The 22,491-nt window shown below is 40.2% G+C and overlaps 1 protein-coding gene across 2 annotated transcripts in view; it reads right to left on the reverse strand.

Moving 5' to 3' along the window:
- Positions 1 to 22,491, reverse strand: part of PIP5K1B (phosphatidylinositol-4-phosphate 5-kinase type 1 beta) — a 152,811-nt gene that overhangs the window by 39,808 nt on the left and 90,512 nt on the right. For both annotated transcript variants that reach the window (XM_082256004.1, XM_082256003.1), the window contains exons 9-13: positions 20,975 to 21,058; positions 20,747 to 20,795; positions 16,958 to 17,042; positions 12,731 to 12,886; positions 11,376 to 11,520 (exon numbers count right to left, since the gene is read on the reverse strand). In XM_082256004.1, coding sequence (XP_082112130.1) covers positions 11,376 to 11,520; positions 12,731 to 12,886; positions 16,958 to 17,042; positions 20,747 to 20,795; positions 20,975 to 21,058 — 519 coding nt within the window. The remainder of the gene's footprint in view (positions 1 to 11,375; positions 11,521 to 12,730; positions 12,887 to 16,957; positions 17,043 to 20,746; positions 20,796 to 20,974; positions 21,059 to 22,491) is intronic.

Genomic DNA, 22,491 nt, shown 5'->3' on the forward strand with positions numbered 1-22,491 from the left:
GCCGATAATCGTTGCGTGTGTACGAGGCATTAGTGGAAAAATCAGTGAGCCAATCACACAAGCAGGAAATTATGTTTCTGGGTGTGGTCAGTATACATTCTGTGTACACAACACCTCCAGGTAGCCATATTGCATTGCATTTTACGGAAAATTACAGAGCTGCAGATTGAAAAGGAAAGGTATAACATTCAATTGCAATATGAATTATGTCGCAATTGTATACGCTATATTATTTTTTCTTTATTTGCTATTTTTTTTCCCCATGAAAGTGGAGTTACCCTTTAAAATGAAAGTACCCCCGAATAGCAAAGCGAAGAAAAGGAAAACACGTAAGCCATTGTTGTGATTAATCCCCATTGATGTTCTCTCTAGTATTTGTTATTAGTGGTGAAAATGTTCCAAAGCGATTATGTTGCCACTATCATCACATGGTTTGACCACAGTTATTATTTTGAATCACCTATGAACACAACAGGAATAAAACTACAGTATTTCCATAAGGCCAATGTCTTTATTTATGAGTGTTTCTGTTTTCCAACCCTCCTTTGGCAAACAGTACCTTATAGCTCAACATCCACTGTAAATATTAGCACAAGACATTAATCAGCCAATGGACACATTACGTAGAACTGTAATGCTTTGTTAACAGGTTAATTACAACACATATGAAACATTCAGAAAAACTGCTAGATAAAATGACTCTCTAATAAAAAAATAAAAAAAACACCATCACTCAATCTTTTATCAGTTTGACAGGGTATATTTGTATACCCATGGGATTATGGATCAGAGACTCTGGCTCTGGTTCTTACTTGTTGGATTATTTTTAGGATTAAAGCCAAGTGGCTAGAAGTTATACGCCAACGAAATTAGTATTTAAATAAACAGCAGAAGCCAGTATATATAAACCTATAGATGGGACTCCAAGCACTTCCCAGCAGAATGTAAAGCCTTCAAAAAAGCTACAGCCATAATGCACAAGTCTTACCTTGGAAGTATGTTAAATCTCTATTTCACATTATATAATGTCCTGGTATCTTTACATATTTGTTTAAAAACTGCAGAGCAGTCAGCCTAACATCAAGGTATTTGAGCGAATAGTAAGATACTGTACAGGCGGTCCCTGAGTTACAAACATCCGACTTACAAACCACTCCTACTTGCAAACAGAGGGAGACAACAGGAAGTGAGGAAAAATCTCCCCCTAGGAAGGGAAATTCACTCCTGCAAGAGTTCTCATGTGAAAAAGGTGTCTCCACTGATGCTTTATCAAAAATCCTTGTTTCCACAACAGCCCAAAATTTTCAAAATCCAATTGTTATAAGGACAGAAAGTGAGGTGAAATCTTCTAAACAGGGGTAGAGATAGCAAAACAAATGATACAGGGGTGTTAACCCTTCCCTATGCTATCCAAAAAATGTAATTCTTTTGGCTACACTTAAAAAATGTACCTGTTCCGACTTACAAACAAATTCGACTTAAGAACAAACATACAGTCCCTATCTTGTTTGTAACCCGGGGACTGCCTGTATTCAGAAATGTGTCTGTGATAAAGGTATCATAAATTATAACCAGTACGGATTTATTAAAGATTGTTCTTGCTAGACCAGCCTGTTATTCTTTGAAGGAGTAAATGTGAAATTGGATGGTAGAAGTCCAGTGGATGTAGTTTACCTAAATTTTGCTAAAGATTTTGATACTGTACTTCATAAATGTTTAATCTATTTTTTTTCACACAAATAGAGCTTTCTTTTGGTGGTATTTGATCACCTCTGCGGTTTTTAGATTTTGCGCTATAAACAAAAAAAGAACATTTTGAAAAAAACACAATATTTTTTACTTTTTGCTATAAAACATTCCCAATAAAAAAATGTAAAAAAATCAATTTTTTTTATCAGTTTAGGCCAATATGGTTTTGTCCTTCTCTGTCTAGGCACATTGGATCGGAGAGCTGTCAGGTGTAAACGGACAGCAGAGACTGTTTACTACAAGCCACCCGAAGAGCAGAGCGGCTCTGTACAAGTCCGCTCTGCATAAACTGAGCGGACGCAGACCTGTCATCCACCCACTCTGCTTAGCGCGGGATTAGTGAACAGATCCCCTGCTGATCAAAACAGCATCTGTCCCGTGTCAAAGGGGCCTTACAGTTGCAATACACAGCCATTGTAAATCATACTTCTAATAATATGTGATTACTTAGCCATTGTATTTTGGTATATACTTGTAACAGGCATGTGTCATTGAGAAATTAAAGACTATTTGTCACGCAGTTTCTCCTTTTGGCCACAAGATAGAGATAAGGAGATGCTGACTTGTCCATCCAGAAAACTCAGAGACATGGAAAAAAAAGAGGAGTTTCAGGAGGTGCTGAGGAGACTGAGGTGATTTTTCAGAACCCCCCAGGTATTGGGGCGATCTCCTGAGTCTGCAGCGAGTTATTGGGGCCATTGTGGTGAAAGGACGAGGCGTGAGGTGTCATCTCCAGAGTTCGGAGACGGAGGGAGGCCACACCATTGGAAGCTACTACAGTGTGGGAAAGCAGTTCTAGGACTGGAAAACCTCCACTGCCGGGATGCTGTCTTTGCTGTGATGCCTGCCGGAGTCGCCTTAAGCAACTTAAAGCGAGTGAATGCCTGATGGGAGGGGCAACTAACACAGTGTTACCGGGACTGGTGAGCAGGCCTTGCGGCCTCGACACGCTACCACTGCTAGCTGCCACTAGAAGCTACCTAACCAGTGACTCCATAGCTCTAATACTGCCTGCAGGCCTTATTGACGGCGTGCCAATGAGCTCCAACGAAACTTAGGACTAAGGACTGCCCCTAGTTGTAACTACCTTGAAGCTCTATCTTCTGGCCAGTTAGGGCGGTATCCCGTCCCTGTCTATTCATTTTAGTGCACTCAGAACCAGTATAGAGCTGCTATCATTCTGAACGCATTTAGAGTTATTATACATTGCTTTTAGCTAATGATATAGAAGTATACTGTTCTTTTTTTTTTCCTTTCCCTTTTATACTTGGATATAGTTATTTGTTTAATTCTGTTGAAATTGCCATTTATGCTAATCTGTATGAATAGATTAGGCAAGTTATCCCTAACCTAGGGTGTGTGTTTTTCTATTGGCAATACCTCACAGCTAGGTGAAGGGTATTTTACATTTGTGGTGTTACTTGTGCTCACAGAAGCTATGTCAGAGGGGCTGAGATTGTTCTTGGAGTTGAGGTGTGGAACAAGGAACCCAAAATCACCAAGCGGCTCCTTCAGGGGGTGGCGCTACATACAGTTACTTTAATAGTTGAAAAATTCCCTAACATTAACCTCCTTGGCGGTGATCCCGAGCGTGACTCGGGGTTGATTTTTTTCTATCAGGAGCGGTAACCCCGAGTCACGCTCGGGGTGGATGTGCAAAGAGCGCAGCGGTGTTCTCTTACCTTCTCCTGGCGATCCAGCGATGATCTCTCATTGCTGTGACCGCCAGCCGAGAGTCCCGCCGCTCCTCGGTCCTCCGTCGGTGTGATGACTTTCTAGTTCCGTTCCATGCAGCAGCAATGCTGCATGGGAGCGGAACTAGGGAGGGAAATTCAAAAAAAAAAAAAAAAAAAAACGTTGCACAAAACACAAACACATTTTATATTATATATATATATGTATGTATGTATATGTATATATATATATATATATATATATATATATATATATATATATGCACACACACATATATATATATATATATATATATAAAATTATATTATTGATTCAATTATAATTCATGCGTTATATATTACACATATATATATATATATGTATGTGTGTGTGTGTATATGTATATATATATATATATATATATATACACACACACACATATATATATATATATAATATATAATGCATGAATTATAATCTAATCAATAATATAATTTTATTATATATATTATATATTAAATAATAAAATTATATTATTGATTCGATTATAATTCATGCGTTTGTGTTTCAAATGTATCACTCTGGGATGTCTACTAGAGTCTTGTTTTGGTCAGGTTTAAGTCAGTAATTACTAAGAATTGTAGGCCTATACTACATAACGCCAAATTTCCATGAAAAGAATTGTACCGCTTTTGGTATGTAATTCCTGACATAATCATACCGCCAGGGAGGTTAAGAACAGGAAGAATCTATAAAGATAGAGTCAATTGCTGGATTAAACTTCAGTAGCTTTCTATAATCCTCAAGGAAAAAAAGCAAACTTCTCAGGTAAAATATCTGGTAGGCAGTTATTATATTCTTCCAGTAAATAAAAAAGTCTCAAAAGTCATGTGCGGAGTGGATTTCATTCCCACCCCAAATTACTTAGTGTCACTATTTTCTTTCCAGAACCTTTCTCTATGGTTACCATGCCAACTGGGAGAACATTTTGTTTCAGAAGGCTTTTCTTTCCTGAAGGATTAGTGAAAAGTTAATTTAATTTGGATAATACGCAGCATCCCTTTGAGAGATGCTGTCAGGTACACTTCAGCTCAAGATTATCAATCCATTTTTGGGAATGTACCCAGTATTATGCCTTGCTGCACATTTACCTAGGAGGTGAGCGCTTTCCAGTACATTATTCCCAGATCTATGCACAAGTTTTATAACAGAGAATCTGGTTGATTTTTAATATGACTTAACACAGTCATTAGTATTACATGCTGCGCTTGAACTGCCTTTAACATCCGAAACACTACATCTACCCATCTACCAAAATAATACATAAGAGAATTTGATTTCCACAATAACGTTATCTATCTAACTATTGTAATTGTAAGGGAATAACTGGAAGGTTGGAAAAACAAGTAAGGAACTGCACAGTCCTACAAAAATATATTTTCTGCTAATGCTTGGAATATGTTTATGGTTCAGCATGTATAATTTTTATATAGAAATAATCTAGAAATTCCTAAAACCATTTGATTAAAAAAAAAGCTGTCTTTCAGCAAATAGCTAAAGAATGCCAGACAACAGGGAGAACATTTACAAAATGTAAATTCACTTAGTACAGGTTAAAAGAAGCATTGAAAATGAATGTATTTTTAGAACTAAAGTATGTGTGGCTGATCACAGCTCTACCACAAAGCTCCTAGTTCACTCCCTGCTCATTTCTCGCCTCGACTGCTGCAACTCCCTCCAAACTGGCCTACCTTTACATAGGTTATTCCCGCTTCTTTTTTTTTTTAAAGATATATTTTATTGAGTTTTCCATTTTTCAACAGTGTACATAAAAACAAAGTACACCAAAAAAACAAAGAAAAGAAAAACAAAACCCACAAAATATACTAGACCAAACAACAGTTTGCAGTTACACAAGTCTCATAAGAATAAAAAAAAAGTTACATAATTCACATCATAATGGTAGAAAATGTCTGGGTACTCCAGTGCTCACAAGTAAGTCTATACAAGGGAAGAGAAGCATTAATGAGCTTTAGCCAAGAAGTCAACGTAGTCAAAACAGACCCTTTTCAGGATAATAAAATTACTTTCTTAGCAAAGAAATAAAGAATGCGCAGTAACTGTTTAGCATACTTGGAGATTGTGAGATCCCCAATAGTCCCAAAAGACAACCTTTTAAACTCATAATATTGGGTAGACCCAGTGTGGAAGAGATAACTAAACCAATGTCCCCCCAGAACCGGTGAATTACTGGACAGGACCAAAAACAATAAAGAAAATCAGCAAGGAGACGACACCCCCTAAAACACTCAGCCATTGAGCGTAAACCTATCTTATGTAACCCTACAGGAGTAAGGTGAGTATTTTATTATTTATTTCAGGTTCTTATATAGCGCTGTCAATATACGCAGCACTTTACATATACATTGCACATTCACATCAGTCCCTGCCCTCAAGGAGCTTACAATCTAAGGTCCCTAACGCATGTCTTTGGAGTGTGGGAGGAAATCGGCTTACCCGGAGGAAACCCACGCAGGCACAGGGAGAACATGCAAACTCCAGGCAGGTAGTGTTGTGGTTGGGATTTGAACCAGCGACCCTCTTGCTGCTAGGTGAAAGTGCTAACCACTGTGCTGCCCCGAGTATGTTAAAATATCTTATGCTAGGTTATCCTCTCTTCATGAATGCTGCTGCCACCGTACCAACCGTTCAGTGTCTGCTACTTCTCTCTGCCAATCCCTCCACCAGCTTCCGCTCAGCCAACAAATTAAATTAAAAATACTAATAATAACTTACAAAGCCATTCACTCGGCCCCCAGCTAAATCACTAACTTAGTCTTAAAATACCAACCTAATCGTTCTCTTCGTTCCTCACAGGACCTCCTGCTCTCTAGCCTTCCTTATCATCTCCTCCCATGCTCACCTCCGGGACTTCTCCAAAGCTTCTCCACTCCTATGAAATTCTCTACCCCAATCTGTCCAACTGTCTCCTGCTCTGTCTACTTTTAGACGATCCCTGAAAACCCATCTCTTCGGAGAAGCCTATTCTACCCCCACCCAATAACTGTACTTTATTTTCTCCATCAGCTCATCCCCATAGTTATTACCCTTTGTATCACTTGACACTCCCTTTTAGTTCGTAAGCTCTAACGGGCAGGGACCTCTGATTCCTCCTGTATTGAATTGTATTGTAACTGTATTGTCTGCCCTCACGTTGTAAAGTGCTGCGCAAACTGTTGGCACTATATAAATTCTGTTTAATATAATAATATTAGTTTTAAAACTCCCTGCACGCAATTGGATGAATGAAATGAAAACAGGTTAATTTCACCTCACTTCACAATTAAGAAAGCCGTGCTCTTTCTTTCTTGTTTGTTAACCCTCATCTTGCCTTACTGCGAGATCATGAGTTGGTGAGCCAGAGATCTGCTTCCTTTGCTAAAATAAACATATTTCTAAACCACTATATCTAGGCGTATTTTTAGGACTCATCAGATTGCTTGCCAAAAAAAACTAATTTGTTATGTATTTTTTTTAATAACCTGTATAAAACCTTTATTGTACATATGTGTGTACATTTAAAACAGGGACATTTGTTTTCCAAACCTGCCATTGGGGTTGATTTACTAAAAAAACTAGAGAGTGGCAACATCTGGTGCAGCTGTGCATAGAAACCAATCAGCTTCCATTTTTTTCGTCAAAGCCTAATTGAACAAGCCGAAATTAGAAGCTATTTAGCTGCCTTGCAGAGCTGCACTAGATTTTTCACTCTTCAATCAACCCCACTGCCTATATGCTTTTTGGCAGATTGTTAGTTCACTAGTTAAAGTATAAGTGAACCCTCACCTTGTAAAACAACCCATTTAGTTTAAAATAGAAGTGAAAGGCAAAACATTTGTGTGTGCGTGTATATATATATATAAATATATATATATACGCACTAACACACACATTATGGATAGCTTTTTATAAGTGATCACATACCCTCTGTTCTCAGCTGCATAAGGAGCTCAGAGAGCTGAGGGAGGAGAAACAGCAACACACTGATCTTCCCAGTGACTGGATGTGCAGTGTGGGGTTGTCAGGACAAGTCTGATCATTGGAGGAGAGCAGGCTACCTTCCCAACACAGCACAGATGCTAATGACTAGTGAGGTCAATTTTAAGAAGAAAGCAGGGGGGCTGGCAGGAACACCAGGGACTTTACACAAAGAAAGCAATACAAAGAGAACAGGATACTTTTTCATACAAGTACATGGCACAGGAGCCATATTTCAGGTATATAAAAAGTTGAGTTTGCATTTTCTTTAAATTTAACCTAGACCTAAAAATTTTTTTGCACTTGTCTGTCCAATAGGGGTTTTACTGGAACAGTTTAACGCGACAAAGCAATCAATACGGTATTAAAGAAAAATACCTTTAGGATACAATTCAAATGATGGAAATCAAGACTTTTTACACCATTGAAGGCATGTCCTGCCTCCGATCACTGGATTACATTTAAAGTACATTTATTATGCCATGAGAGGCTGGGTCTAGGAATAGGAGGATCTGCCTAGTAATAGCATGTGCATTCACTAAAGTGGAGTCTGTTTCACAGACCCACACCACTGAGGAATGGATGAAGAAGTGGATCTATGAGGAAGCGGCTGACTTCTCACACAAAAGGATAAGGTTCCTTGGGTCCCCTTTTATGATGCTATCTCTGCTAGCAAAGCTGACGGGAAAGTGTCCCCTGTTGTGATCATTCAACACCTGTTGGTGAATTTGATAATTCGATAAAAAAAAATAGAATAAAAAAACCACAGTGCCAATACCCTTTAAAGGAGAAGTACAGCCAAAGCTGGTTTGGCTGTACTTCGCTTGTGGATCACAGGAGTGCAGTTCATTCTGCACTCATTTGACCCATTTTCATCACACAGCGGGCTGAAGCCCACTATAGGCTGACATCACAGAGTCGGTCCAGGCTGGGGAAAGATTTCAACTATACGTTTGGGATCCGCCCACATACCTAGACAGGCACCCTGTTGCTCCCACCCCCTCCACATCTCAGCACTCCAATAAGCGCAGGAAGGTTTAGGCTACATTCACACCTGAGCGTAGCGTTTTTCGCGCGTTTTTTACCGCGATTTTACCGCGATTTTTGCGGCGTTTTTTACCGCGATTTTACCGCGATTTTTGTGCAGGCGTTTTTAGATTCAATAGAGATCAATGGAAAACGCCTGTAATCTGCCCAAAAAGAAGCTCATGTACTTTTTTGAGCGTTGGGCGTTTTGTATACAGCTTCAAAACGCTCAGATGTGAACAGGGGCCATTGAAATGAATAGGATTTGTCTTGTTGGGCGTTTTGAGAGCTGATCCTAGAGCAGAAAAACGCCCCAAAAACGCCTACATGTGAACGGAGCCTTAAGCAGACTGACAGTCACCAGCTCTCTGCTCAGTGAGTCCTGAGAACCGGGCGAACAGCAGTTTTTGATCGCTCGGTTCTAAGTCTTAGCCGGCAGGGGACAGATGCAACATCAGACCAATGCTGCATCCACCTAGAAAATTATGATTCTAAGAAAAAAAATCCCATACTTCTATTTTAATATTATTTAGATATACCGTATATACTCAAATATAAGCCGAGTTTTTCAGCACATTTTTTTGTGCTGAAAACGTCCCCCTCAGCTTATACTCGAGTCATAAAAAAAAAAAATGTTCCCAGCTGGCTCGACGTGCTCCGACGCCCCTTAGATTTAAAAATGCCAACATGTCACCGTGCATGCGCCGCCGCCGCTCGGGAAAGGCCGTACATGTTCAGCTATTCCCGGGAGAGGCCTCAGGAACAGGTAAGTGAGACTCCTCCACAGCCGCACTACCTGCCGTTATGCGGGGCTGCGGGCATACTACAAGAGGTACACCTCTACCATGCCCACAGCACTGCATCTCCTGTAGTATGCCCGCAGCCCCGCATTCTGTTGTACTATGCCCGCAGCCCTGCATTCTCCTGTACAATGCCCGCAGCCCTGCATTCTCCTGTACAATGCCCACAGCCCTGCATTCTCCTGTACCATGCCCGCAGCCCTGCACTCTCCTGTACCATGCCCGCAGCCCTGCATTCTCCTGTACCATGCCAGCAGCCCTGCATTCTCCTGTACCATGCCCACAGCCCTGCATTCTCCTGTACCATGCCCACAGCCCTGCATTCTCCTGTACCATGCCTGCAGCCCTGCATTCTCCTGTACCATGCCCACAGCCTTGCATTCTCCTGTACCATGCCCACAGCCTTGCATTCTCCTGTACCATGCCCGCAGCCCTGCATTTTCCTGTACCATATCCGCAGCCCTGCATTTTCCTGTACCATGTCCGCAGCCCTGCATTCTCCTGTACCATGCCCGCAGCGCTGCATTCTCCTGTACCATGCCCGCTGCCCTGCATTTTCCTGTACCATGTCCGCAGCCCTGCATTCTCTGGTACCATGCCCACAGCACTGCATTCTCTTGTACCATGCCCGCAGCCCTGCATCTCCTGTACCATACCCACAGCCCTGCATTCTCCTGTACCATGCCCGCAGCCCCTGTTTTGGGTCTTGTGGTGGTCCAGTTGGGTCTAGTAGCTGCTGCATTTCCCACCCTAGGCTTATACTCGAGTCAATCATTTTTCACATTTTTTTTGTGGTAAAATTAGGGGCCTCGGCTTATATTCGGGTCGGCTTATACTCGAGTATATACGGTAGATGTGAAAGTGATTACCTGTATGTAAGTAATCCTAGTAGAGTGCTTATATTTAAAAAAACTCACATCTATGTGTGATCTCTAATTGTGTATGTATCTGGAAGTGGCCATATATGCTTATTATAAACACAAGCTTACTTCTAGTTGTGTTTTGTTGATCATAGCACTGCAAGCCTACCAGGCAGGATCTATCTGACTAAAAACAATAGATTAGCTGCAGTTTCTAATGATGTGGAACACCCACAATGCTAAGACTTGGCTCTATGTCAAATAAAGGAGCTCAAAAGCAATGTTTTACTTACTTGAATAAAGAAGTAGTTATAATAATATTAATATAATAATAATGTGATTTAGTATTCATACTTTATATCCAAAAGATAATCTTGTGTGTAGTGTAAAATAAATTAATCAATAAATGTCAGCTGCAGCACCTAAAAACCAATCTGGATACAAGACGTGCTTTAAAGTTCACTACAAATATGGGTGTGCTACCCCATTAAAAGTAAATACAATAGGGCAGCCTCAAGGACTCTATCCCCTGGAAATGCTTGTTAGAGAGAAACATGCTGGCTTCATCACGCAGTCCAATGGTGGATTCAGCATTGCCATTGTGTTGAGATATATGCGGATGTGATTCCTGACCATTGTAAGTACAATTTTTTAATAAATTAAAGCAGTTTTTTTTTTTAAATCATGGGATTTCGTTGGTTTGTTCATTGATAGTATCATCTAGGATCTTTGCTGGGTTGTGATGGGTGGATTGATTGTTGCTGCGGGGCAGCAAGGCGCTTTATGATCACTTTTGCTAAGGAGCATGTTTAACACTAGTGTTGATTGGTTTAGAGAACTTTCAATCTTCCTGCGGCACTAAGTGGTCACATCAGAATATTCTCATCATTTTGGGATTTCTATATTGGGACTTTTTTGTTCATTTACTAATATATGTTTATGTCATGTTTTTTATGTATTGAGCACAGTGATGGTATTTTGTATTTACTTTAAAGGGCCAGTGCAGCTTAATTTGTAATCTAATATCCATTTCTACCGGAAAAAAACTCTGTAGCATTGTTTGAGATTTACACAGCATCAGATTGTTTATCAGATTTTATATATAATTAAGGTTGTTTCTTTCACCTATCACGTACACAATTAATATAAACAGATGGGTGCTCTCACATTACTGCCTATAATGCTTCATAAAAGAAAGTGTTACAGGATATCAAGCATGTTTGTATACCTGCTGGAATAGTGAATCGTATCTTCATGGTGATACTGGTCATCAGCAAATAACGAGGAAGAGGATATAGTTGTTGCTAAGGAAGCAGCTTCAAACAAGGAAGGTGTGCTTGGCACAAGGTCAGGTCGATGCCTTGAATGTAATGCTGCAGAGAACCAAAAGGTATGAGAACACAAACATATCTTGAAGTCATGATTACAGTACATGTAATTCATAAAAAATATTCAATCGCCTGAGTGTGACTGTGATCTGGCTGATTTGCAGAAAATCAGACATTCATGAATTTCAGCTGATCCACAAGGACCATTTTTTTTTCCTTAAAGTTATACTAAAGGTATTTTTCTAAAAAAACAAGCATGTTATACTTACCTGCTCTGTGCAATGGTTTTGCACAGAGCATCTACGATCCTCTTCTTGGGTTCTCCACTGGTGCTTCTCCCCCTGCATAGTGCCCCCATAGCAAGCCGCTTGCTATGGGGGCACTCATGCGTGCTTGCTCCCTAGCTGTCTTATGGACACACAGAGCAGGGCTCGGCCATGCCCTGGCTCCCTCCTCACTGGCTGTGCTTGACAGAAGCGGGAGCCAGTCTTTGAGCCAATTAATTGCTTTAAATAGTCATGAAGAAATGCCAAGCACATATGGTGGTGTAATATTAGCAGAAATGCCTTGAGGGTGCGGCCTCATACTATTCCAGGCCATATGCCACTGAGCATCAAGCAGGTACTTTAATATTCCACTCCTGACGAAGTATCAGACTAGGCACAAATCCAGAATGCTATGTGGTATTTTCTGGGGTGGGGAAAACCTTTAAAAATATATTCAAATTTTAAAAGTGAAATAACAAAAGTTGATACACAAAACAATTACCCTCATTTTATATAGGTAATTAGCACTGATGGAACAGCGGCAGTGTCTACTGCCCATGACTGAGTAGGGTCCACTAATGTATCTGCAGTTACTTCCTTATGTACAGCAATGTGCACAGACATTCAGTGCGGTGGCTTAATCATATCATTGCCGCAGGCATATGTTGCTGCTCTGGTTTCCAACCTTGTACTGCATTTAATCGGATAGAGTAGATAGATGCAGACTGACAAATGCAATTCACTTCTTACTGTAAAGGTAACCTTGGAATTTGAAATATGGCACTCAACCCAGCAGCTTCTGGCTGGACTGGATGGACTACTGATATGTCTATGGATAACATACTGTGCTCTTATACTCAGGGGAATATATTGCCTCTTTAGATTTTAGTACCAGATCACTATTATTTTCTGACGTTATCAGAATGAACACACTGCTCACTTTTATTTGCTTCAGACTTCACTATCTTAAATGTTGCAGTATTTCTTACCTTCTTCATCCAGACTGGTGAAGCTCTGACCCTCTGCTAATTTTATGCTTTTCTCTTCTGACCATTCTTGATGACTGGGAGATAGTATCTCCTGGGATGAAGACTTCAAAGCTGGGATTGAATTGCTCCGTCGTTTGGAAGGTGAAGACTTTAAAGCTGCAAAATGAGTGTAAACGTGTGTCAATAAGTTGATGCTGTGCAGCTAGTTTCATAAAGATAAATTAAATCACTTTGCCACTCAAAACAAAACAGAAGAAACAGACATGCTCCTATGGAAGTGGTGAAATTAAACTAGTGGGGTGGGTCTTACCTACGTCATACCGCTGCACGCTGACAGCTGGCATTCTGCTGGCTCAGAAGGTAGGTATTTGCTGTACTGGTGGGATTGCAGTTCTTATACTCACATATGCTGCTTTGAGCTAGTGCTGGTGGAGTACTCTGGCAATGTGAGTTTGTCCTTTTGAGTATGAATTCTGAGTTTTAATAAAACAGAAGAGTCTTTTGTTTCTATTCTGAGTTATAAAATTGCTAAGTTGGAAGTTTAAAAGCAATACATTGAAAAACTTGGGAACGCTTGTTTCTGAATCGGATGCCATGTCCTAAGGTGAGTATCCACACATGCCTGAAAAGTCCTGCCTAACATTTGGAGGTCATACAATCTGGTGAGTAGAATATTTATAGATGAAGGGTCTCACATGGTGCAGAGTGACACAGATTGGAGGATTCTTCATATTACACATTTTTTAGGGTGTTTGGACTTTTCTGAACAATTTATTATGATTTATATGTATGTTTTTTTTTTTTTACTTAGGATTATTTTGGCCGTTATTTGTTCATCATTGAGTTATAGTGATGTGTGCATATTTATAGGTCGTTTGCTGCCTGCACTTGTTGAAAGATGTGGGAGTTTGGGGCTGCCCAGAATTGTCTGACATTTGCTCTCCCCACCATTGTGTGCTTCCACTTCTGCCCCTACATTGCTGCAATAGACTTACCAACACCAAGATGTTGCTTCTTTCCTCCCAACAACAATATACCATTGAAAGTACATATTTGGCTTGGCTACAAAAAATGTCAGCTACAGAACTATATATTAAAAATATGGTGGGGAGGCTACAAACAAGTCTGCAAGGTAGGAACAGGGTAAGCCATTGGAATTCAGCCACCTTAAGCCTGGATTTAGTTGTGGTTGCTGCAACCCTAGCCGTCACAAAAAATACAGATTTATTCAATTAAACTGTGCAAAAAGTTCAGTAACTCTGCACAAGTGTACATAAAATGTAGTTTTTTTCTTGGTTTTGGTGATTACAGGTAAATCTTGCGCTAAACTAAACAGAGATCAGATGCAGCCTTGATTTTTACTTTACACTAGAGTTTGCTCAAGCAATCACTGTACATCAGGTGAGTGGGTGAAGCCTGACTGACCAGGTGCTATCTACACAGTAACCCAGGAAACTGGGAAGGGAATAACACAATAGTAACATTACTAAGGTTGCATACATGAGTTTTCATTGGTGCTTAGAGTTATCTGGAAAGAAACAAACAAAAACTGGATTTTTGTATTTGCTGTAAAATCTTCATTAAGGGAGACAGGGATAAGTAAATCTGAGACAGCTGTGTTATTCTGCCACCTACAGGATGATTTGGTCACTGGAATACAAAAAAAGCTTGGTCAACCAAGTATAACCCTCCCGTTCCCAGCATCCTTCAGATTTGTAGAGAAGCAGTAAATCACAGTAGATCACAAACAAAGATGGGTGAGACTTGTGTCTTTTAATGAACTTCAAAAACAGCTTTTACTGTAAGTACAAAAATTTAGTTTTCTTTATTGTTCATTAAGAGGCACATGATTCAGTTAATTTGAGACAGTTGGGACCTCCAAAAGTAGTCCAATTAAGAGATGGGCAACACAGCAAACGAAACGCAAACAGGCAACCAAACTGGATAAAACTGAGGCATTCTGCAGCTCAAAGAGCCGCCTAAAGGGTTTTACACCCATAGCCTGCGTCAGAGGAGGCCTGGTAAAACTAGGAAAAAGTTTGAACAGAAGACTAGGTGGTCACCTTGCAAATTTAGGAAACGGTTGCCTGGTGCCTAAAGGCCCAAGAGACACTCACTGGTCTAGTAGAGTGTGCTTTGAAAGGGAAAATGTGGAACTTTGGCCTTAGCCACATAAGTACCAATGTACATGTTTTAACAGCAAAGTGGAGGGTGCTTATTTCTGCAGTGCCGTTTTTAACCCCTTACCTTATTCTGAACATTTTTACACGAAACCTTTCATTTTTCCTTTATATAGTAAAAAATAAAAACCCAGTGATTATTTAATACCACCAAAAGAAAACTCTATGTGCCTCAAAGATATAAAATTCATTTGAGTACAGTGATCCATTAAGGGGTAATTGTTAGTCAAACTATCACAGCACTTAAAAATGGCTTGGTAGTGAAGAGGTATTACAGGCTAATACAGAAGTGATTAAGGCCATAGGTTTGGGCAATGATCTGTCTGAGCCCCTGAGAGAGAGCAGAAGTAGAACCTGGTTCCCCATATGGGATAATCAGAAATGAGAAACAGTCAGACTTTCTAATGCAAGCAGTGACTGAGATGTAAACTCAGACAGCATGAGCTACATCCAGAACTTGACAAAAAGCTTGAAGAAAAAAGTCCTGGTTGAGATGAAAAGCTGAAACCCTAGGAAGAACCCTAGGAAGGAATAAGGCTCCAGGCTTTAATATTACCTCATCCGGTGTAAGACCAAAAAGAGTTATTTGCATGATAAGGCTGCCAGCTTAGACACAAGTCTTGCAAAGGTGATGGCAACGAGCAATACAACTCTGTGAATGAAAGTGCAGAGGGGGAATAATTTCCCAATTGGGTTAAAAAGGTGGTATTTTGAAAGTGATGACAAGAACCAAATTGATGTCCAGCAGGCTGTGAAGGAGCTACATGAGAGACACCCTGTGCAAAGGTTGTAAACAAAGAATCGAAAGCTTGCAAACTTTTAAATAAAAATGCAAGAGCCGAGATTTGGCCATTGATGGTTCAAATACTGATCCAAGCCTGTTAGCAGGATTCGTCCCACAGAGTATTTCCCAGGAGGGAACTTTCTTTACCCACAAAATGTAAAATAAACCTTCTAAATACAATGCTAGACCATAAAAGAGGTAGATTTCACATCTTTAAAAGTGTGAGAATCACTGAGAGTCCCCTGTCTCTGAAGACATTTTTCCTAAGAAGGAATATCACTGGATCCACAGCGGGGACAGCTCACTATTTTTAGAAAACCCTTTGCAATTGAAAACTGGCGTTTAATATTACCAACAATGCAATAACCCCTGTTCTTCAGTCTAGCAGGTTCTGAACAGCTTCCAAGAAAGCGCTGAGGATTAGCTAATCCACATAGCGGGCAAATAAAACCCAGCTCAGCAGCATGCATATGATATCTTGATTGAATTAAAGAACAAAATAAAGAAAACAAAACAGCTAGTAATAGACTTATTAGAGAAAAGACTTGCATCCTCCTAGGACACTAGCATAAAACAGAGGCAGTAGGAGGGGTTAGACTTGGCTGGCCAACAGCTTTTTCGTTTGACAGTGTCCAGGTAAGTGCTGCTCATATAAATGAGTCTGAGCTCATACACAGTCTGGCAGACCTGGCAAATATTACTTGGAAAAGACAGTGTCTCGTTTGTTTTAATGCAATCAATCACAAAGTTGCAAAAAAAAAAAAAAAAAAAAAAAAATATATATATATATATATATATATATATATATATATATATACACTATTGTGCACAGGTAACTAAACTATACATTTTTATATTTAGATGAAAACAAAAACTGTTTTCGTAGAGCAATCTTTCCTCCTGATCATATGTGATATAGAAGTGTAACAAAGAAAGTATTCTTCCACAGGGTACAGGCTATGTCAGGTAGAATAAAAATCACTGGAAAAGGAGTTGGCGTTGGTACAGTCCTTTCTGTAACTATAGTATATCAGTAACTGGTAACTGAGGTTTGCTATTCTAGTGGAGTGAACCATTCTGGTGCAGACTAATTTAGCAATGTTGTGGGAGCATAAATGATCACATGCATGAGTACAGTAAAGATCCACCTCTGATAATGCGTCTAAAGATGATTCTGGTTTGTATGAAATCATGTGACCACCTTTTCCCTCGTAATTCTCTGGTATCATCTTCAAGAAAAGTGATGACGTTGATGTTCCATACCTTGGACCTTTTTGAAGACCTTGGAATTCATAAACTTCAGAAACCTGACTGCATAGAAACTTGGCCTGTGGACTGACACTGTGTCCTAGAAAAAAAGGAACAGGCATCTATGTTATAAAACAGTAAATCCAGCTAATGCAAATTCCTTTGATAAGCCCATGAGAACGCTTTTCCCCCAATGAAATTCCTGTGATAGAAAATCCTGTTATACAAGATTTTCCCTTGGCTCCCTCGGGAGAGTCTTATAAAATAAATCCAGTGTTCAGACTAATGGTAAAAAAAAAAAAATATTCTGTCAAGCAAGGAAAAAAAAAAGGTCACATGCCCCATTGAAACTATTAAAGCTATGGGGTATGGCTAAATATAGTGTTAATAGAAAAACAGAAATATATTCACATGCTAAAAACAAACCTGTATTGCTGAATAGATGTATAATGTTAGGCCAATGTGCCATTTAAGACACTCTAAGGCACAGCTACCACAGCCTACCTACATCACCCCACCTATAGTGCATTGGATAGCGGATTGGATATTATCGGCCCATTGCTACTTACTTCCCTAGAAAAGCAGAAAATGGAGGTCTCTTCCTCTATTCCCATTTCCTCTTAAGCTGACATAAGCATGTATGTTTGGGCAATCTGATCATGTATGCTTAGTGAGAAATCTTCCAAGACCATAGAAAGAATACACATCTTCTAAGAGACTCCAAAACTGCAGTTTACATTATTTATAAGCTAATAAGCTAACCAAAGTATTAGTTTGCACTGGTCCATAAGCAATACCTATGACTAGTATAGAAAATGTTTACTTCCTCCCATGCTCGCCTCCAGGACTTCTCCCGAGCCTCTCTCATCCTATGAAATTCCCTACCCCAATCTATCTGACTATCCCCTACTGCTTTTAGAAGGACCCTGAAAACCCTCCTCTTCGGAGAAGCTTTTTCTGCCCCGGGGGGGGGGGGGGGGGGTCAGAACACAATTGATCAGTGGGGAGATCGCTGTACTAGCATCGATTGTTAGTACAGGATCACCTCCCGAGTGTTTTATTGTTCAGCCCGCTGGGTTGAACCAAAAAAACTGATAGTGTGTATTAGGCTTTCGATACAGGTATCATATATCCATCAGGTTTTATTAGACGGAAGCTTCTTTGAATGGGAGTGACAATCCTTAACAGTAATTAGCAAATCTGATTCGTTTTCATTTTGGAAAGGAGTGATTTCAGTTGATTAATAGCATCGCCTTTCCAAAAATAAAGCCCAGGTCCCTGAAAACAAAGTAATCTAAACAGACTTTACTGCCAAAAGCATTATTGGCAAGGTGATGTCTCACCTTGCAGAGTTTGATTATAATGAAGGTTATTACTCATGTGAGTACATAAAAGGAAGAGACAGGCAGCTATTTACACTAAAGGAAAAAGGCAAAAGTTGGAGCATGTATAATGATGAGGGAAGAAGGTAATTAAACATGCACAATGGTAATATATGGTTTTGAAGAGTATATAAATAAAAATAAGCCACTGCAGACCAAATACACAGAATAGTATCTACAACAACTACAAAATAAATAATTTTATAAAGTGATCATTGCTTTAAACATTCATAATCAAACTAGCATGGTGTGCATGTTCATGCCACATTCAAACAACCTCTGGCCATGGCCTTATCTCTCCGAAATATAGTGGGAATCCAGGAAAATCAATCCTGAATGATCTATTCTTTCCTCAAGACATGTCATCTGTCAAAGCAGAAACAAGGTACCCCACAGGCATTGGATAATTTACCAAAACTGTTTCTGGTTTATAGAGCAAAGGTTTTCAAATGTTTATGGGCTCCTTAAGGTCATATTAAACCCAAAACCAAAAATGTAATATATTACAGCTTACCAAGCCTTAGATATGATGGCTGCATTTGTTTTCTTTTTTTTAGGCTCTTCCTCTCAGCTTTCACCTGGTCATCTGGCCAGTAACACACCTCCTGTATTATAGTGCCCCCACACTGGACAAAGGAGCACAGGGGCAACTTTGGACAGCAGCATTGTCAGTCTAGGGTAGGGAAGTGTTAGATGTACTAGCAGATTAATGGCACTTTTCCACTGCAAGTACCAGGTCGGCTCTACTCGTCCCTGCTTGGCCCGGTTTGGTTTTCCACTGCATGGTACCTCAGGGTACGGTGTTGGAACGGTTCGGTACGGTTTGGTATGGTTTGCTTTTCCACTAAAAGTAGTACTAAAGTAAGTGGGTGGGATAACAACGATTCTCTGACCAATCAGTGGCTAGTAGTGACAAACAGACAGCTGCATGCAAAGGATTGTGGGATATGGTATCGTTATGGTACCTCTTGGAACCACAATCGAGGTGGTACTGTTTTAGAGAGCCGTACCGTTCGGTTCCATGCAGTGGAAAAGTGCCGCCGTACCGTACCGAACCGTTCCTACACCGTACCATGCGGTACCAGCAGTGGAAAAGCACAAAAGCGAGCCAAACCGTTCGGTTCCATGCAGTGGAAAAGCGCCATTAGATACACTAACCAACTGAAGCCATACTCCAGCTCACACTGCAGTTACAGCAACAGTGATTTTTTCTTTTGGTATAAAGGCTTTACATGAATAAATAAAAGCTGATCAGCAAAAGCTGAGTATCCCCGTCAGTGGTAAATGGTTTGTATAACACACAAAGGAACCCTTGAAATAACCTTCCGGTCTTGGGGAACCCCTACTAAAATGACTATATCTACAACTCATGAAATGTTAGTATGATGGTCAGTGGGAGAATGCTCCTTACACATGTGGTCATTGGGAAGAATTAACCCCTTACAAATAGCTAAATAATATTGGTGTTACTGGGAACTGAGAGGCAGAAATTGCTCATTGCTCAAGGAACCCCTAGCAACCTCTGGGGCAACCCTAGGGTTACACTGAACCTTGGTTGAGAAACCCTGCTCTAACTGATACATTTGCAGGAGAGCTTGTTCTGCTAAAAAACTGTTGAAAAACAGAAATGCCAGGTTGGATCACTAGATGTAAATACTGGAAAGAAAATCTAAAAAAGTAAACTAATACAGCCATCGCATCTAAGAATTGGTCAGCTGCAACATATTAAATGTTTGCTTTTGGGTTTAATTTCCCTTTAAGTGAGCTAAAGTAGCCTTTCTCAACCCAGGTGTCGTCTGAGGTCATCAGGGGTGCTGCAGCACCCTAGCTGAGAAAAGGGCCATACACACTATAAGATTTTCTGGAGACTTTTTCCTTCAGATTTACCTTTTCTATGTAGTGCAAGGGCCTGCCAGATTGCATACAAATTGAAAGTTTTTAGGTTTGACCTCATATTATATGGTTTTGGTAAATCTAAAGGAAAAAGTCTTCAGAAAATCTTATAGTGTGTATGGCCCAAAAGGCTGCAAGCTCCTGCTGTGCTGATATATAGTTATAGAGCTCTGCTAGTCTCAGCCCTAAATAGATACAGAGCTGAGATCAGCGGAGTTATGAACTGTACATTGGCACAGCGGGAGCTTGATCAGGGGAACAGTAGTGCAGAGAAATGGAAGAGGGAGAGGTCTTTCTGAGTCTGGATATCTCCACCTCCTCCTCCATTGCAGCAATATAATTAAACTGTTCACCCGGCAGTGCAAGTGCAGGTATAGTTTGCATTTGTCATTTGAATGGAGGAGGCGGACCTTTTATCCATCCACCTGTTCTCCATTCATAGAGGGTTTTTCATTTAGTGTAGATTCATAAGGAGGAAAAATTACAATTGTTTATCAGAAAAACATCTGTACAAATTAATAAAACTTACACCATCATAAACTAACGCTTTCCACGAATGTTCTAACTTCTTCATCAATCTGGAAATAGAATAAAAAAACAAGCAGCATTACATTTTTAGATTGTATCCATTCTTTGTATAAGATGCTGTTGAACAAAACTGGGGAAGAGTACTGGAAAATAGAAGTATAAGTATGAGAGAACTGTGGCACTGCAGTTGAGGATGTGAAATCTGTGCAATCAAATTCCTTATACTTACCTATAGGACTGCAGAATGTCAATGATGCCCATGAAAAGGAGTACCCGTTCACCTCTGTGGTTTTTCGCAGGAATGCCACCCATCCTATAAAATTTGAAAAAGCATTAGCCCAGCATGTTGTCATATGTAAATTGTACAGAAAGATATTCTGTTTTGACATTTATAAAACTGTGCTTTTTACAGTATACTACAAATGTATTAATAAACTTAAACAAGACATCCAATTAAACTTTAATTTCATTGTGAAGATGCTCATCTCTGCATCCCCTGCAAAGATCCGGCCCTGGCAAATTTCCTTGGTGATCCTTTTTTGTTGGTGGCCACTCTCACTGGAGAGGAGAAACACCTAACTCCAGAGAGGTGAATCTAAAGCATTTGTGGGTTAAAAAAAAAACTGCTGACATTCTGCCTGTGTGTATGTTGGTCTGTCTAACAGAAGCCGACTGTTTGGACGTCCATGCTGGAAAACCAGTAGCCACCCTACTTCTGATCAGCGCTCTCAGCCTATGGCAGAGTGGCAGAGAGTGCTGATCGGAGTGTAGGGATTGACCAATTATCGGCTAAGCCGATATATCGAGGGCCAATATGCACTTTCCCCGATATATCGGAATCGGCCCCTGAGGTTACCGATATTGCCGATATTTCGGGAAAGTGCATGTACCGGAGTGATGCCTGCAGCTAGAGGCATCACCCCAGTACCGGCGTCCATAGCCGAAGGTCGGCTGTCTTGTAATGACAACCGATGCAGCTGAGAAGCCGTTCAGCTGTCATTACAAGGAGCGGGAGGGGACACCCCCCTCCCGCCGCTTTCCGCGGCTCGCCCAGGTCTCCCGTCCCACCGGGAGACCTGGGCAACCAGCCTGCATGGCCGCCGAAGTCCCGATCAAAACACAACAGCTCAGTGGGGAAGATCCAACTGGAGCTGACAGTTTTTTTTCGTGCACAAAAAAACTGTAGTGTGTACCAGGCTTTAATCGCAGGGCCTTAACAGAAATGAATATCATTGTTTGACCCCATAAACTATTACAAAAACAGAAATGAAATTTTTTCACTGGAACCACCAGTGAGATTTAAACGTATGCTAGGCCTGATTTATGTATATTGATAGAGTAAAAAAGGCGTGTGATGCCAATATCAAGTAATGTTATTCCATCTTTCATTATACCAAGGTGGGTATGAAAATGAAGGTTTAATCGGGTTTGCCGAGGGTAACACCTCTACTTTCTTTTTCTTGCACATATCATAAACTTTACATTTTAAAACCTATTCACACTCATTTCATTTCCTAAATTCACTTTTGAATACCATGTGTTTCAGGATCATGGGTGATAAAAGGTACAATTTACTATACTGTGCTAGCATACTTTCAATAGATAACCAAAAATAGTCTTTATTGCAGCATAATTACAACCGCAGATACAGTATGTGCCCATAAAGCAGTTTATGAGTATAATATACATGATGTTCCTCCAGCAGCAAAGTATACAGTACTTATCACTTAAAGGCAGCCTATGTTT

The sequence above is a fragment of the Pelophylax lessonae genome (genome assembly GCF_965119305.1).
Source record: "Pelophylax lessonae genome assembly, chromosome: 1".
In the NCBI taxonomy this organism is placed as follows: Eukaryota; Metazoa; Chordata; class Amphibia; order Anura; family Ranidae; genus Pelophylax; species Pelophylax lessonae.